The 17,500-nt window shown below is 40.7% G+C and overlaps 2 protein-coding genes across 2 annotated transcripts in view; one reads left to right on the top strand and one right to left on the bottom strand.

The window, feature by feature from the left end:
* Window positions 1-17,500, bottom strand: part of LOC308085783 (voltage-gated potassium channel subunit beta-2-like) — a gene marked incomplete at both ends in the record, with an annotated part of 198,684 nt that overhangs the window by 179,319 nt on the left and 1,865 nt on the right. The window lies entirely within an intron of this gene.
* Window positions 6,507-7,910, top strand: LOC308086149 (3-mercaptopyruvate sulfurtransferase-like; the record flags this gene model as incomplete). Its single annotated transcript, XM_080429566.1, has 2 exons — window positions 6,507-7,098; window positions 7,615-7,910. 2 exons carry the CDS (start codon window positions 6,507-6,509, stop codon window positions 7,908-7,910), a joined length of 888 nt encoding a protein of 295 aa, XP_080285692.1.

Raw genomic sequence — 17,500 nt, 5'->3', positions numbered from 1 at the left:
GTGGCTTTCTTAAAGCATGACTTGGCAGAAATTTGGAGGAAATTATTTAAAAACGATGATGAGGTGACTTGAGGGATGGAGGGCTAAAGGAACGAAAGAATGAAAGAAACAGGTGTGACGGAACTCTGCAAAGAGAGTTGTTAACCACTTAAACTCGATATATTTAGTTGACCGGAGTCCCCCAGGGGTCTATACTGGGCCCCCTCCTTCTTTCCCCTCTACACTAAATATCTTTGCTTAAAAAAAAGCCAATCTACAAGCTCACAACGTGTCACTTTTAGATCCGCTATTTCCGCTAAAGGTTCACCCCAGACTAAGGTCACTATAGAGTTATCCGTTTCGTCTCTGTCAGGTGAAAACCTCACTATGTCCTTTTACTACTGTTACTTTTAAGGATTCAAATAAAAAAAATAGCATAAATAGCAGATCGACAAGCTCAGAACGCATATGTTTCGAGCTTGTAGATCTGCTATTTTTTATGCTTGTGTGTGACACTGTAGTATGATCAAGTAGAGCATTAATCTACGAAAAAACACAAAAGGTCAGAATATGGAGATATGAGGTTTGTGCCCGACAGCAACGATTTGTGATTCTGTGAGTACTCCCAAATGGACCCTGACATTGAGGGACGTGACAGAGAGAGAGAAGGAGGGACAGAGAGATGGAGATGGATATCCCCCTTTGAAAAAGCCATCTTAGTTCTGTCTGTAATCTAGTCAAACTAATACAAAATAACCTTTTGTAATCTGTAAATCTGTATTTATTAGACTATTGCTCTAGGATTTGAAAAGGAATCCAAGGAAAATGAGAGGGACTGAACTAAGGATCCTCAAAGCATCTCATATTGGTTAAGAATGGAGTTCATCAACTCACATCATGGAGCTGTGTCTGTTAACATGGAGCTGTGTCTGTTAATGAGCAATTCCTTTTCCCTATCAAAATGAAATTGTTAGTGCATTATACCCATTTGGGGCTCATTCCCCCATTCCCCATTACACTCTCTCTCATCTCTCTCTGTCTCTTTCTCTCTCTTTCAGACTCAAACAGTACAACCATTTGAATAACACATTCAACTTTCCTCTTGAAAACGTTCATTATAATTATAGGCTTGTATGCTATGCACGCACAGACACAGGCACGTGCGTGCGTGTGTGTGTGTGCGTGCACACGCACACACACACGTTTCTCAAGCTCATATCCATCTTTCCAACAGGACAGCAGAGCCAGGGCTCCCCCTTGTGGTCAAACTAGAAAAAAGCACAGTGGAGGGCAATTTACTATTGAGACCTGTCTCTCTGTCTTGATTTCTCTGTGTGGCTCATTTTGGGTATTTCTTGTTAATGCACTCACTCTGCCCCTCTCTCCGTCCTACATTCAGTCACTCACTTAATATTATAATATACTGCCTACAACATTACTCTGCATTAAATTAAAATGTTTTATAGTTTTGTTTTTGTCTTATACCTAAACCAATAACGTGATTACCGGCGGAAAGATGCTCATGTATCCGGTAGGAGACTCAAAGGAGACTCTTTGAGTCTCCTACCAGAGAGATCGCCGGTCATCAAATTATTGGCTTAGGAATGCGACAAAAATATCTCCATGAATTCAATGCTTCATGGGGTGTGTAATTGATGGAAAACAAGTCATTTTTTTTTACTACTGCTTTAAGAATAAAAAATGCAGTACATTCCTGAAGAAACTAATCCACCTTAGGGTAAAAGAAAGTCAAGTTATTTCCTAGTTTTAAATGTGTTGCGTCGGATGGTATTTGATGGTGGTACATCATTCATTCTCTTTTATGTGAAGCAGTTAGGAGGAAAGGCTGAGCTCCCACCGGGGCTTTATCCTCAAGTGACCTCACCCGGTCAAGAAGAAACACGAAACAGAGCGCTTAAACAGTACCTATTAAATAACCACCTATCAGCCCTCATCAATAATCATCAATAATAGACACGGACTGGACTCTGAGACAGGAAGGGATGCACACACACCACAGAGAATGGCCGAGAGATACCAAAAGCATGGAGAAACAGTGGTACCAGGAGCAAGGAGAGAGAGAAACGCCAATTAAAGAGAGAGATACCAAAAGCATGGAGAAACAGTGGTACCAGGAGCAAGGAGAGAGAGAAATGCCAATTAAAGAGACAGATACCAAAAGCATGGAGAAACAGAGGTACCAGAGAGAGAGAGAGAGAGAGAGAGAGAGAGAGAGAGAGAGAGAGAGAGAGAGAGAGAGAGAGGCCAAGAGCAAAGAGAGAGAAACAGAGATAACAAGAGCAGGAGCAACTGGCCCGAGACTATGGATGAAAAAACTAGTTAATTCTGACAGTAATGTTTACTAATATGCACTGTCCCTGAGAAAGAAAAAAATAATAATAAGAGAGAATAATAAATATGTATAATAAATAAATATGTATTGTATACACAAAATTAAACCATTAACGGAGTAGTTCACCCAAAACATTACTTATTTTCTATCAATTACACTTACACACCCCACCCCATGAAGCCTTGAATTCATGGATTTTCTTTTGGTCGCATTCCTAAGCCAATAATTTGATGACCGGGAATATTTCCGGTAGAAGACACAAAGAATCTACTTTGTGTCTCCTAGCGGATACATTAGTCGGTAGGAGACGGGTTTCCAATTATTGGCTCAGGAATAAAAAAAAAAATTTAAATAGCAGATCTACTTCGAGCTTGTAGTATGATCAAGTAGAGCATTCATTTACAGGGAAAAAAACACAAAAAGTTAGAATATGGAGATAAAAAGCTTTCTTCCCGACAGCAACGTGACAGGAAGAAAGCAGAGTGAGCAGAAACTGGAGTGGGAATTGAGAAAGAGACACGATGACCACGAAAATGTTCAATCAGATCAAATGGTAAAACTGAATACTACTGTCTGCCAGTCCTGTCAGAGTCAGCAGCCTAATCCTAGCTGGCACTCTGCTAAATGAGCACGTCAATAGGGTTAGAATGATGCCCTATTGATTCACATGGGTGACTGGTGCTTACGCAAGTGAAACACCAGATACCTGTGGTGTACCTGTGGTGTGCCTGTGTGTGTATGTGTGTGTGTGTGTGTGTGTGTGTGTGTGTGTGTGTGTGTGTGTGTGTGTGTGTGTGTGTGTGTGTGTGTGTGTGTGTGTGTGTGTGTGTGTGTGTGTGCGCACATGTACTGTAGGTGTAAAAGTGATTGATCACTGCTATTGATAAAGCAGTAATTAAACAAGACAGCTCTGCCCTAGCATTAGAGGCAGTTAATTCTCTTGGCCCTGTCCTCCAATGACATATTAATCACAGTACTGGTATCAGCAATGTGTAGGTTTTTACTGCACAGCTAGAAGTCAAACCGATAAATGTTTATGGACCAAAGTCTTTTCTCAAGTTGAACATACTTTAGGTAAAACTCACATTTGATTGTGAACGTACGTACATTACCCAACAGAACAGTATTGGATTCTGTGAGTTACAGTAGATTTCGCAATAACACAACGCTACTCAAATTGAATTACTAATCTTAATTGTATTAGGTCCTTGATGTAAACCCCAACCCTGCATTCATCAAACTGAAGAAGAGAGAGACAGAGACAGACAGACAGACAGAGACACAGACAGACAGACAGACAGACAGACAGACAGACAGACAGACAGACAGACAGACAGACAGACAGACAGACAGACAGACAGACAGACAGACAGAGACAAGAGTTTTGCATGGAAGTCTTCACTAATGTGTGCTACTGTACAATACATGTCATAACTAGGACCTGACAATGCCCATATATAAGATGGTATTCAGCCAGTGATTAGAATAAACTCTGGTGGCAAAATCCACCATCAGCCTCCAGAGAACAGATGCTAGGGATGATGAGACCCCCACAGCCGAGGTTGGCAGAGTGTTGTCAAGTGTTAAATGTGAAGATTAGAATTACCATTAAGAGGCGGTATAAATCCCTGGAGGACGCATTGCAGAGGTTGCTGGTGTTGTTAAATCGGGGACTATGAGGCATTTTTCTCTGCAGGTGTCTTAAGAGACATCATAGTGGAGTCTGTATTACTAACCCTGGCAGAGAGAGAGATCAGGAGGAGTGTTAATGCAGGCAGAATTATGTCGTACTCACACTACCTTGTATTTACACACTATGTACACTGGCACATGACTCATTGCACCTTGCAAGACTGCACACACAAATAAATGCACACTGTGTAAATTTAGCCTACATGTAAAATAGATATTTATTTATACACATGCCGTATATTGCAGGGCAACACTTACATAGATGGATATTTGGAAGTAGCATGCACACCGCACCACAGAGCACCTCAAGTGTCTAGCCTATACCTTTATTTATTATTATTATTTTACCTTTTTTAACCAGTACCTCAAAGTTTACTATGACTGCACATAGCCTACCTTGACCTAGAATGTTATCTTTGTTATTGCTGTTATTGCTGCTAGCCTGCTACTACAATGTTGAGGAACCAAAACTAAATAACTTTACTCTTGTGTAGCCTACTCATACTGAATATAATACAAATCTTGAAATGATCTAATTATCTTGGCAGAAACACAGTAGCTAGCTACTGTGTGCATTCAGAGTAGTGTGCAATGTGCATTTAGCTACTATCTTTAGCCTTTAGGTCAACATTCCCTGAATACTTTCATTCTGCTTTGTCGATTAGAATCTCAGCACATAATCGTTTGTTTTGTTTGTTTGTTTGTTTTGTATGAAACCATATCTGTATAAAAACCTACCATAGTGTGGATGTTCTAAAGGTAATCCGTGCTCCTCTCCTGGTTCAAACTAGTTTTTAATCCAATCCAATGTGCTGGTGGTCAAATGCAAGTTTACATTTGGTTGAAACATGCTCATTGCTTGAATGGCCAGTTTGGCCGCAGTCATATTGTAATAATATAGGAAGTATCCATGCAAATTACCAGTATTTTTTTATTTATTTTTTTCAAAATGTCCATAATGTTGTGGGAACGAAGAAGAGAAGAGTAGGCTACTAACAGAAGAGAAAATGAGCATGCATACATTAAATGGTAATCCCTAACAGGGAAATCAGTAGATCTTGAACACCTGGCTTTCCTATTTTGGGCATTTTTTTCTTAAACAAAATAAACAACAGTAGGCTAATTAAAACAAAAAAATCTAAAATATTTAAGGCTATAGCATTGAGAGCTTGTATTCTCTCTATGTTCACACACACAAATGTCAAACAAAACAGAACAACGGCTCCACCTAGAGCAGGGCTTAAAAAAAATGTCTATGTAGTAGTGGTGGAAAAAGTACTCAAATATTTTTACTTAAGTAAAGTATCAATACCACAATGTAAAAATACATACAAGTCAAATTTCGGTATTCAAAATGTACTTAAATAGAAGTGTAAAAGTATTGGCAAAAATATATACTGACAAGTACCAAAAGTAAAAGTACTCATTGTACAGAAAGTCCAATTTCAAGTTTTCGATGTATAAAAATATTTTGAAAATAGCTAAAGTATGTATAAGGCTGAAGTGGTTAACCCTCATAGGGTCCTCGGGTCCTTTTGACCCGGTTTAACATTTTCAACATTAATTAAAAGTATGTAAACATTTTTTGTTCTCTATGAAACTTCTTCTATTTGCCTTATTTACTGTACTAAACATGTGATATGAAAATGAAAATTTTCATTTTCATGAAAATGAAAATTTTCACACAGGGCCTTCGGGTCAAAGTGACCCGAAGGCCCTGGGTGTGACTAAAACACGAAGACCCTACGAGGGTTAAGTGGTTAATTTTGTAATAATAATCAAAATCTACAAAGTAATTAGTACCTAAAGTTTTTTAAATAATTGTAGTGGCTAGTGGGAGTACAAAAATTGCCTATGAGATTAGTAGAGTAGAGTAGAGTAGTAGGCCTACTAGTGGAGTAGAAGCAAAAGTACTGAAAACTGTAAAAAAAAAAAAGAAGAAAAAAAAAATCGTACTTAAGTACAGTACTTGAGTAAATGTACTCAGTTACTAAATTACACCACTGGTCTCTAGGGCGCTGGTTCTCAAAGTGGGGTCCGGGGACCCCCAGGGGTCCTTGGGGGGGTTCCAGGGGGTCCCCAGCAAAATGTGTTAATATAGCGTCACAATAATTTTTACCTTTTATACTTTGGCTATTCAAAAATAGCAGATATATCCAACTTAATACAAGCATAGCGCGGCACGCGGTGCCGCGCTATGAGCTTGTAGATCTGCTATTTTTTTAAAATCGTGAAAATGTGTGCACATTTTTGAATAATGTATATATATTTTTATTTATTTTTCTAACTCAAATCTTTGCTTCTGGGGGTCCCTGGCACATCATATTTTCAAGTGGGGGTCCACGGCCACATACATATCAATTTGGGGGTCCTTGGCACGAAACAGTTTGAGAACCACTGCTCTAGGGCTCATATAAAGACGGAAGCCGGTTGCCCCACCACCCCCCCCCCCCCTCCTAATTTCCAGTAGTAAACAAAAGTCATGGCCGCGCAAACTAGGGCTCTAATCACAGCAAAATGGCTTGCAAACTTGGTCAAAAGCAACCGCGTTGGTCCGAGTCTGCGGATCCTGGACACGTCGTGGTATCTGCCCATGATGAAGCGGGACGGTAAGAAGGAGTTTGCGCGGACACACGTACCGGGAGCGTCCTTCTTTGACATAGACGAGTGCTCGGACAGGTCCTCGCCGTTCGATCACATGCTGCCGACCGAGCGCCTCTTCGCGGACTACGTGGGCAACCTGGGCATCGGCAACGACACCCACGTAGTGGTCTACGATGCCAGCGACTACGGGGCGTTCTCCAGCACGCGGGTTTGGTGGATGTTCCGGTTGTTTGGCCACCCACAGGTGTCGGTGCTGGACGGGGGGTTCAGGAACTGGGTCAGAGAAGGACATCCGACGACGGGGGTGTACGGCCAACCTGCGCCCTCTGAGTTCACCGCGTCCATGATGAACCGTTCATGGGTGAAGACGTTTGAGGATGTCACAGAGAACATCTCCACTCAACAGTTCCAGGTGGTGGACGTGAGGCCATATGGTAGATTCCGTGGCAGAGATCCAGAACCAAGAGACGGTAAGTAAAAAAAAGTGTGTGTGGACACATGTGTTTGTGTATGTGTATGTAAATGTGTGCACACACAACATTATGCCAGTGCTTCTCAAACTTTTTCATGTCAAGGACCCCCAAAATGATATGTATTTGGCTGCAGACCCCCCCCCCCCATCCATCCCAGTGCCAGGGATCTTTCAAAAATAGCAGATCTACAAGCTCATAGGCTTGTAGATATGCTATTTTTGAATAGCCAAAGTATAAAATATGGATAAAGGGGTTAAAATGATTGACGCTATATTAAAGCATTTTGCTGGGGACCCCCTGGTACCCCCCCAATGACCCCTGGGGGTCCCCGGACACCACTTTAAGAATCAATGCTGTGTGTGTGTGTGTGTGTGTGTGTGTGTGTGTGTGTGTGTGTGTGTGTGTGTGTGTGCTATATACACCAGGCTTGTCATATCAGTATATAAAATCATGTAATGTATTGAACATAAACAGATCTGTGTGGAAATGCAACAATTTCTCATGATCTTTTAGGTGTCCAGCCTGGCCATATACCTGGCTCCAAATGCATGCCTTTCTTCGGGTTCGTGGACGAAGACGGAATGATGCTTTCAACAGAGGACCTCAAAAAGTTCTTCCTCAAATATCAGGTGGACCTGAACAAGCCTGTCTGCGGTTCCTGTGGCTCAGGGGTGACTGCCTGCCACATGGTTCTGGCTGCCCACCTGTGTGGCTACCCCGGAGCGTCCGTGTATGATGGATCCTGGTATGAATGGTACACCAAGGCCCCCCCAGAGCATGTTGCCTCTGAGGCTAAGAGTAAGCTATGATGATGAGGATGCATCATCCACAAGAAGGAGCCACCACTATAATTTACAATTTCGGCATTCAGCAGACGCTCTTATCCAGAGCGACTTTTAACATAAGCAGTAATGATGATAAATAAATAAAAAATGTCAAGATTATGTGATAATGCCTGGCTTCACTTGGTTGGTGGGATAGGGTTAATTCACAGGGTGCGACAATCAAGCCCCATTCATACTTCGTTGTATGGCAGCTATTGTATTATCTGATAAAAGGTGCAGTTATAAGCACAATACTGTAACTGATTACTGAATCAATTACTGAATTTATGTGTTTGAGATTTTCTAAGACTTTTGATACTACTACCTGACTACTTTTCTCAACCATATATATTCTTTATGTTGTGTCTTTGAACAGTACACTACCTCATCTCAATTATTATTGTTTTTTTTGTTGTGTCTTTGGGCAGTACACTACCTCATCTCAATTATTATTGTTTTTTTTGTTGTGTCTTTGGGCAGTACACTACCTCATCTCAATAATTATTGTTTTTTCTGTTGTGTCTTTGGGCAGTACACTACCTCATCTCAATTATTATTGTTTTTTTTGTTGTCTTTGGACAGTACACTACCTCATCTCAATTATTGTTTTTTCTGTTGCGTCTTTGGGCAGTACACTACCTCATCTCAACGATTATTGTATTTATTTATATTTTTTACTCGGACAGACACAGGGATCTCAGTCAGCATTGGACTAAAGTTAATGGCATTCTTATTGGGACCATCGCATCAAGGTGTTTTCTATTACTGACCCTATTACAGCTGACATTGTGTGTAGGAACACATTATTTGCTTTAAAATAGAGTATGCCCCCATAATTGATTACACTATTATATCTAAGATCTGTGCTTACACCTGAAGCTGATGATTCAGCACAATTTCGATTCAGGAGGGAACCAACCACAAAATCAATGCATTTCAATACAATGGCCAGAATCCCAATACGCACATTTCCGCCTCCTTCCTCCAGCATGTTATAATGAATTGCATTTTTATGCCGCGTTTCTAAGTACTCAAACTTATTCAAAGCACTTTACAATGGTTTGTTCATTCATACATTGGGAGGTGAAGCAGAAATGTGAGTATCTGGCTAAAGTGGCCGTCATCAGGGTCATGTACCCAGATGAAAGCCACGTATGAAAACACATTCTTCCTAGTTACAAGTGTGGCTGGAATCTTTTGGTTCTCTGTTAGTCTGTTAGGTATTTCTATGACAAACTGATTTTGGTAACCTGATTCTATTGTGCCCTTTTTTTGATTGAAATTGTGTATGTATTGATTTGAGAGATTAATTTATGTTCTTAATAAACCTCTGTTCATTCAGTGTTGATTCTGTTTATTTTTCTGGAAACTTGAAACCTGAACTTGGTCTGTCACTGGCTCATATTACATTATGGTACTGTATATCCATATGCACAACTAATATTTCAATGAAAATGACTCATCTGACAGCAGCACGGGTCAATATCACTGTCATTCCTGCAACACATTCGAGCATGCAAGCAAACAAGTCAAAATGATCAGCTAAAATGGACTAACCTGTAAGCTAGTGGTCAACAGTAAATGTCATGTATTCTAAGGACTAATAGTATGCATGTACAAACTATTATTCTGAGTATAAACATGACATACTATATAGTGTAGCCTATATGTTATATTTGTACACTCAAAGCTGTGCTGAGTATGTGGCATATTAATTCAGCATGCTCATTAAGTTGCATGTGTTACAACACAGTCCACAAACATTCTGACATGAATTTGAGATGATTTAATTAAAAACAGCAAAGAAAACTTTTGAAATTTGTTTTTGCTTTCACAGCTATAATAAATAACAAACTAGTTTCACAAAATCTTTTCTCAGATCCAGTCAATGGAATCATCATAGATCATCTACAGTAGATCAGTGTTTCCCAAACAATCAAACATTTTCAGAAATAAAAATACAATTTCAAAATTGTATACAACTTCATAATGGGGAAAAAAACTAAGAAACAAGAAATTCCATAAATATATACACTTTTAAGAAATAGTGAAAATAGCCGATCTACAAGCTCACAATGCGTCTGCTATATTCACAAGTTTGGGTCCCGGGGAATTTCTCTTTTGGGTTTCGAGCTATAAACTTTGGGAACCACTGTACTAGGTCATCATAATTATCAGAATAATGTTATGTTATACGGTACATTCAGCTACTGCTGCTACATCTGACATGATCATGGCATGTTAAAATCACTGGTGTATTTTTATGAATGTGGCTTGGGGCGCTAAGGCTGAATGTTGATGCATCTATTATCCGCATGGTAACTTAGAACGACTTGTACTGGTTTAAGTGAGGCTATACATTCACTCGACACCCTCTATCAACCTCTAATTACTTGACCAATTAAGTATTTAATGACTCTCCTTTGTTAAATATTCACCTATTTTCCACGATAAATAAGATATGAGCACTATAGACACGTTTAGCTTGGTGTGTGTGTGCGTGCAAGACTTTTAGACTAAACGCTGGTTGAATAGATGATTTATCTTGCCACTTCATGAGTGGCCGCTGGTCACACACCATGCACAGCTTCATTTAGCTCTGATTGAGAAACTTCTGCCAAGTTGATGCCTGACAATGGTGGCATGGGCGCCACCACTGGCACGGGGGAGGGTAGTCACTGGCACACTGGCACAAGTGTGAGAGACAGGATTTTATCCTATTTTATTATAGCTTTGTGTACAGCATGGAGCATGTAGCTTATGTCACACACCAGCATTCTGATTCTGACAGAACCAGACCAGTCCGAAAACTAGGGTCCAGTGTAAGTAGCCTATATAGTGGGGTACTGTATATTAGCAATGCACACTGTGCTGTCACTAGTTCAGTAGGTATTTGCCTTTGGCTTTTTATGTTGTAGGTTTCTCATGACTAGTCTGATTGAGATGATTGTCAGTACACAAAAGACCAGCTGGTCCAGATTGCAGAGTGCTGTTATATCGAGTTGGATCTTCAACAGTTAAGGACAATATGACGGCCAGTCTGAAGTCCAAATTTGTTGCTAACAATGTCTTGACCTTTCAAGCCCAACAGTTATTTTGTTTCTCCAGTGGTACAGTATCACCGGTGTTGACCTTTGAGCAACAAAAAGTGTTGATGCTGGGGCTGTCCTGTTTGCCTCTTTATTTCTAATTTTTCAAAGCACTTGTGAGCATTGACAATGACAATGTTATTGTTATTGTTCAGCTTGCATAGCCATCTGCTATTTTAATAGTAACGCAATTGTTTGTAATGACTATGGTAGACTCTACCGAGCTACAGTGTGGGCTCGCGTTTGGTATTCAGTTTAGTTTGAGTCAGAATTTGTTTGATTTGGGTACACTTGGGTGGCATACAGGATAGGTTGGCACTAGGGACATCTGGGAACCATATTTTTGGGAAGACTGGGCACTAGGAAGAGTGGGCTCAGGAAAGGTGGGCACCGGGATTCAATGCCAGGTAATAGGTGGCCATTAGGTTTGATCGCAGCATTTGTATATGAAAATACATTGAATGAATAAGCATGAATGGAACAACCACTGAAACATTGTCTTCTCATACAAGACACACATTTAGCATCTAGCATCATTGTTAATAAAGTATTATCTCACAGGCAGTGCACCAAGTGCCTACTCTTCCTAGTGCCCACATTTCCCTTGTGCCCAATCTTCCAGGTGCCCACATTTACCTAGTGCCCAGTTATCCCGGTGCCCAGATTTCCCTAGTGCCCACTCTTCTCCACCCCTAAGTGCCCACTCTTCCAGGTGCCCACATGTCCCTAGTGCCCACTCGTCCAAGGTGCCCAGTTTTCCCTAGTGCCCAGAACGTTTTGGTGCCCACCTATCCTGTTACCCTTTGGTGTATTAGTGTCTCTTTTACGATTGCCTAGCATGCAAGGAGGACACTTGTATCCCTGTGGTCAGGTTGAGCGTCATAGCTGACGTTTTGGTGAGATCCCTCTTCTGGCAGTGGTATGGTTGTGTTTGTGTTTGGTTTCTGTCTAGGTTGGCACTTGGCACAGCAGCTCGCCTGTGCGTAATTGGACCGTTGGCAATGTTCCTGTTTGAACCTGCCATGACATACTTCAACCTGTGTTTGGTTTCTCTGTAGTTTGACATGGGGGTTGGTTGGCCTGTGTATAATTGGAGACAATTGACTGACAATTGACTGACAATTGACAGAGAGTGAGGGACTCCCTCACTCTCTGATTCTGTGGCTGAGACCCTCATTCATTCATTTGTAACCTCCCGTCTGGACTACTGCAATGGAGTCCTGTTTGGGCTCCCAAACAAATACCTGGATAGGCTCCAGTATGTCCAAAATTCAGCTGCCAGAGTTCTCACCCGCACCAAGCCTTGGCAGCACATCACCCCTACCCGTAAACAACTGCACTGGCTTCCTGTTCAATTCCGCATCCATTACAAACTCCTCCTTCTCACCTACAAATGTCAAAATGCCCTTGCTCCACAGTACCTCTCAAGCCTACTCCATAAACCGAGCCGGTCACGGACCCTGCGGTCCACAGACTTGGACCTCCTTGCTGTCCCCAACACAAACATGCGAACTTTCGGGGACAGAGCCTTCAGTGTGGCAGCCCCCACCCTGTGGAACTCCATCCCAATAGGGATTCGCCATGCTCCAACACTGGACTCTTTTAAAGCTGCCTTGAAAAGACACCTATTCTCTCAGGCTTATGGCATATAGTTGTTTGTTGTTTGTTTGTTCATTTGTCTGTTAGTTGTTCATTGTTCTGATGTAAAGCGTCCTTGGGTTTATGAAAGTCGCTATATAAATTCAAGCTATTATTATTATTATTATTGAGTGGCACTGCTAATGATTGTCGTCTTATTTAGCGCTTAATTTCGTATTTATCCACATGAACCCTAGCGTTTGTTTGGAGCTAATCAATGGCACATTTCTTGTGCGCGCTGTCAGAAGGCCAACTTAGTACCTCCATATACTTTTCACACATGTTTTATGTTTTTTTAAATGAAACATGCCCAGATTTTGAGATGTCATCATTATGATATCTCAGAAATAAACTATAAACTATTAGAGGCGGTGCAGTGCCTTTAGTGTTGGTTTGTCTACATCACAGCGTGCCTTGCTGCAATTTGAATCAAAGTGCTGAGACATAAATGCAAAAGAAGAAAAAAAACGACTTGCATGACAGACACAAAAGATCCACATGGGAGCCGTGCCATTATTATTAGATACCATCCTTCAGTTCATCCCCTACAATCATACTCTGTCCTCACTCAGTCTTTATGTTTATATAAGATGGAGAGAGAGATCTCCATCTATATAAACATTATCAATCAACTTGCCTGGACAGCCTCTCCTTACATGGTGGATATCAGAGTCTCTAAACATTTACAGTGAATACAAGTCTAAATTAGTCCTCAGAACAGAATGCCCGATGAATCTTTGTAGTCATTAACAATTCAGCATTAGTCTCACTATTTTGTATCCCTTTCTCCTATCGTTGGAAAATAGTGATGTATAGAGAGAATGAAAGCCTAAATGAAAGAAGGAAAACAAAACAAAAAAAGAAATGTAGGTTGCAAAATAACAATGTCCTTCATTTTAGTTTATCTCAGGCCTGGACAAATCGATTTTATGGATCTGTTTACAACTGTAGCAGATACATGCACAAGAGATGACGGGCAAAGAACCCACATGCACACATACACACATAAAGCAGTTTATTTAACTCTGGAAAAAGTGTACAAATTGATGGGAAAATGTACACAAAATGGACAGTTCCATTTATGTAAATTCAACACAGGAGTTTTACTGTGCACCACAAATGCACACCCAGTGAAAGCAAGCAATCAGCAGCTCACATTGCACACACACACTCCCATGCATGCAGCATGTATCCTCTCACCATGAACAAGTGTAAACTCAGTTTTAGTCATAGTCTTTTGAATCAAATTCCATTTAGTTTTAGTCATCTGAAATGTTTTACTGTTAGTCTAGTTTTAGTTGACTAAATATCATAAGATTATAGTCGACTAAATCTACAGTTGATTTAATCGACTAAAATGAATTCTGACAGTGCCTTGATGGCGTCGTAATGGCTAATTTTACACTTGGTTGCATGCTGAATATTGCTAAAATATTTTCAGAGCGCAACACCCGAGCTTGTAGATCGGCTATTTTCAGAGCGCAACACCCGAGCACAACCAAGCATGACATGACTTGTCTTTTAGTTCTCCTGGATCTCTTCTCCACTATTCCATCACAAACATTTTAGTCTAGTTTTTATTTAGTTTTCGTCAGTGAAAAAGGGTAGTGGACCAACATTTTTCGTCATAGTTTTAGTCTACGAAATCAACACTGCCCTGGAGCTCCCCACCACTCCATTAACCAGCATTCCACAACCAATAACGCCACAGCCTTAACCACTTAAACCCTCTATTCTTAGTAAAACTGAGTTACAATTGTACTTTTTTCCGTCTACACCAAATCTCGCCCCAAAATAGCTGCTCTACAAGCTCACAACGTGTTGCGTTGTGACAGGTTATGACCATGTAGATTGGCTATTTCTGGTACATTTCCCCCACAGAATAGGCATGCTGGGGCTCAAGTGGTTAAAATGTATTTAATCTTTTTTAACCACTTTCAACCTATTTTTGGCATGATAGGCCCAAACAAAAACGAAACAAAATAACTTTTCATCAAACTTCAAAGAATGTGACCCAGTGTGAGCTTGTAGAGCTGCTATTTTCACTATTGTTGCACCACACCGTCATAAAGAAGAATAAAATAGGGGTTCAAAGTGATTAAAAGAGAAAAGGCGTGTGCATCATTCTCACGACAATTGAAATGAGATCTGCCCTCATTTTGTGTCTGAGAGAGCCTGAGAAACGCTGAGGAGTGTAGATTTAAACGACTGGTGTTAGTCAATCGGCGATAAAAACATTGTTAGCTGTACTACAAGCTTGTAACACATCGCATTATGACGTGTTGTTGTGAGCTTGTATATCTGCTATTTTCGAAGATATTCGCCCATAATGAGCCAGGTTGAAAGTGGTTAACTGTGAGCTAAGTGAGCAAACCGACATAATCAGGCTGTACTCAGTCCATGGAGATGATCACTACATATACAGTACAGCACAGTACAGTACAGGAACACCTTGTGTTTAATCATGCCTGCTGAATACGTATGTTGTGAAATCAAGAGCAGATAATCTGATGTTTCCAAAGGCTTCATGATCATGCTGCTCTCACACACACACACACACACACACACACACACACACACACACACACACACACACACACACACACACACACACACACACACATAAATTACAGTGAGGTGAACATGCGGTTATAGAAATAAATAATACAGTATGCATGCACACATGCACTCTAATGCAACACATTTAAACTCGGCCATATGCTGTGGTTCACACACAGTCAAATACACTTGTAGATTTACTATTTTTGTAGTGCAACACCGGAGTACGACGTGTAAATTAAGCATATAGGCCTTGAGCTATTTGTGACAATTGTCACCTATAATGACATGCCCAAAATACAAGGGACTCCAGGGATAATGGGGGAACTAATGTGTCCCCCTGTCCATCAAATTAAATGGCAAGTACTAATATCCAGAGCCTAATCCCTGTAACACTGCTTTATCTGTATAATGATTTTATGCTGTTCTATACTGCACATATTATGTACTGTACACTGTTATGATGACTATAGTGTGTGTGCAGTGTGCAATTCATTGAGTAGTGGTGTAAAGGAGTACATACACACACTGTCACGTGCTGGTGAGGTGAGAACCCAAATGCGGGTGGTGTTCAAAACCCATTTTCAGGTATTTTAATACAAGACACAAGTGAACAGGAACATGACAAACTAAAACAAGTGACAGGATATACTATAGGACTGACTGGGGGGAACAAGACTGATATACACATGAGGGGTGATTACAAATCAGATACAGCTGGGGCAAACAGAAACATAGAACCAAGACTTTTAGACCAGGGAACAAAATGCATAGAAACACTAGACCTAGAAACTGCAACATTTTCCTTTCTTTCCCAACAATAAGATAAAGATGGAACAATAATTGAATCTTTAGTTAATTCACTGACCTGGAAATGGACTTAGCCATTCAGTGTGGTCAATTCACTAGAGTAAGAAACCTACCACATGAACAAAAATTGACCCAAATGGACCTCTCCCTCTCATTTCTACACTCTCAGAATTAAATTAACGCTGAGGAATTGACCATAGTTTGGCAATGTGCTATCTAACATAACATCTTGCTCTGTCCCTTTACATTGTTTGTGAGGTTCATGCCAGTACAGTACTGTATATTCTATGTATACAAAGTGCTATTGTAGCATCACAAATCCAAGTACATTTATTGTACTGTCCTACAGTCTGATTTGTACTGTCCTACAGTCTGATTCTGAAGCCAGGTATTGGTGAAGGGAAAGTCTCACTATCATTATATTTTAGTTTCTATTACTTTGATCTATAACAGTCTATTCCTTTGTTCTTCACTATAAGGGAAACCTACTCCCTGTCCTGGTGGGTGTGCAAGGGATTAAAGAGTATATAGACACTGTTTTATAGCCAGGGTGCTGAGCAGTGTTCCAGAATGTCCCAATGACACCCACTCAGAACCACTCACCAACACGACACAGGAGAACAAAAACATCGGAGCACATCAAAGCAGTGGCAGTCAACCAGTGCAACAAGGCACATTGTGTTATGCTACAGACAGAGCAGACACAAAGTGTGATCCGGGGACTCTCAGGGGTCCTTGAGGGGGTCCCAGGGCAACCCCAGCAAAATGATCGTTAATATAGCATCAAAATCAGTTTAAGTACTTTAACCCTACGTAGGCTGTTTGAAAATAGCAGATTTACAAGGTCACAACGCGTCGCGATGCAACACTTGTAGAATTTCTATTTTCAAAAAATTGAAACGTAAATCTTGTATGGGGGTCCCTGGCACAGAATATTTTCAGATGGGGGTCTGCGGCCAAATACAAATACAGTTTGGAGGTCCTTCACATGAAAAGGTTTGAGAACCACTGCCCTATACCACCATGTGTTGCTATCATCATTTGGTATGAGAATAGCTCCTCCTGGGCCCAGCCAGCCCTGCAGAGGGTGTTGCACCATGGGGTCTCATCTCCCCTCCGTGCAGGACTCACACACTTTAAAGGTGTTTGAGCCGGGCTAAAAGGATTATAATGGAGTCACGCCATCCCAGCAATGGATGCTTGTGTCGCTACAGTAAGGCACATGAGCGATGTCACAAAGTCACTACAGAGTGACAGAAAGAGTTTTTTTCCTTGTCAGGCTATCAGATTCCTGAACAATGATCACACTGCCAGGTGAAATGTTGAGTACGTACAGTTTTTTATTCTCTTTCATTTTTGGGTAACATTTCCTGCACATTTTGTACTTTCCACAACTTTAGTGTGTACAGGATATTGCAAAAGTATAAAATGTTAAAGTGGTTAAAATTATTGTGATGCTATATTAACACATTTTGCTGG

This window comes from Gymnoscopelus braueri (genome assembly GCF_963280865.1).
Source record: "Gymnoscopelus braueri genome assembly, chromosome: 5".
In the NCBI taxonomy this organism is placed as follows: Eukaryota; Metazoa; Chordata; class Actinopteri; order Myctophiformes; family Myctophidae; genus Gymnoscopelus; species Gymnoscopelus braueri.
This window is presented reverse-complemented; position numbering and strand designations above follow the sequence as displayed.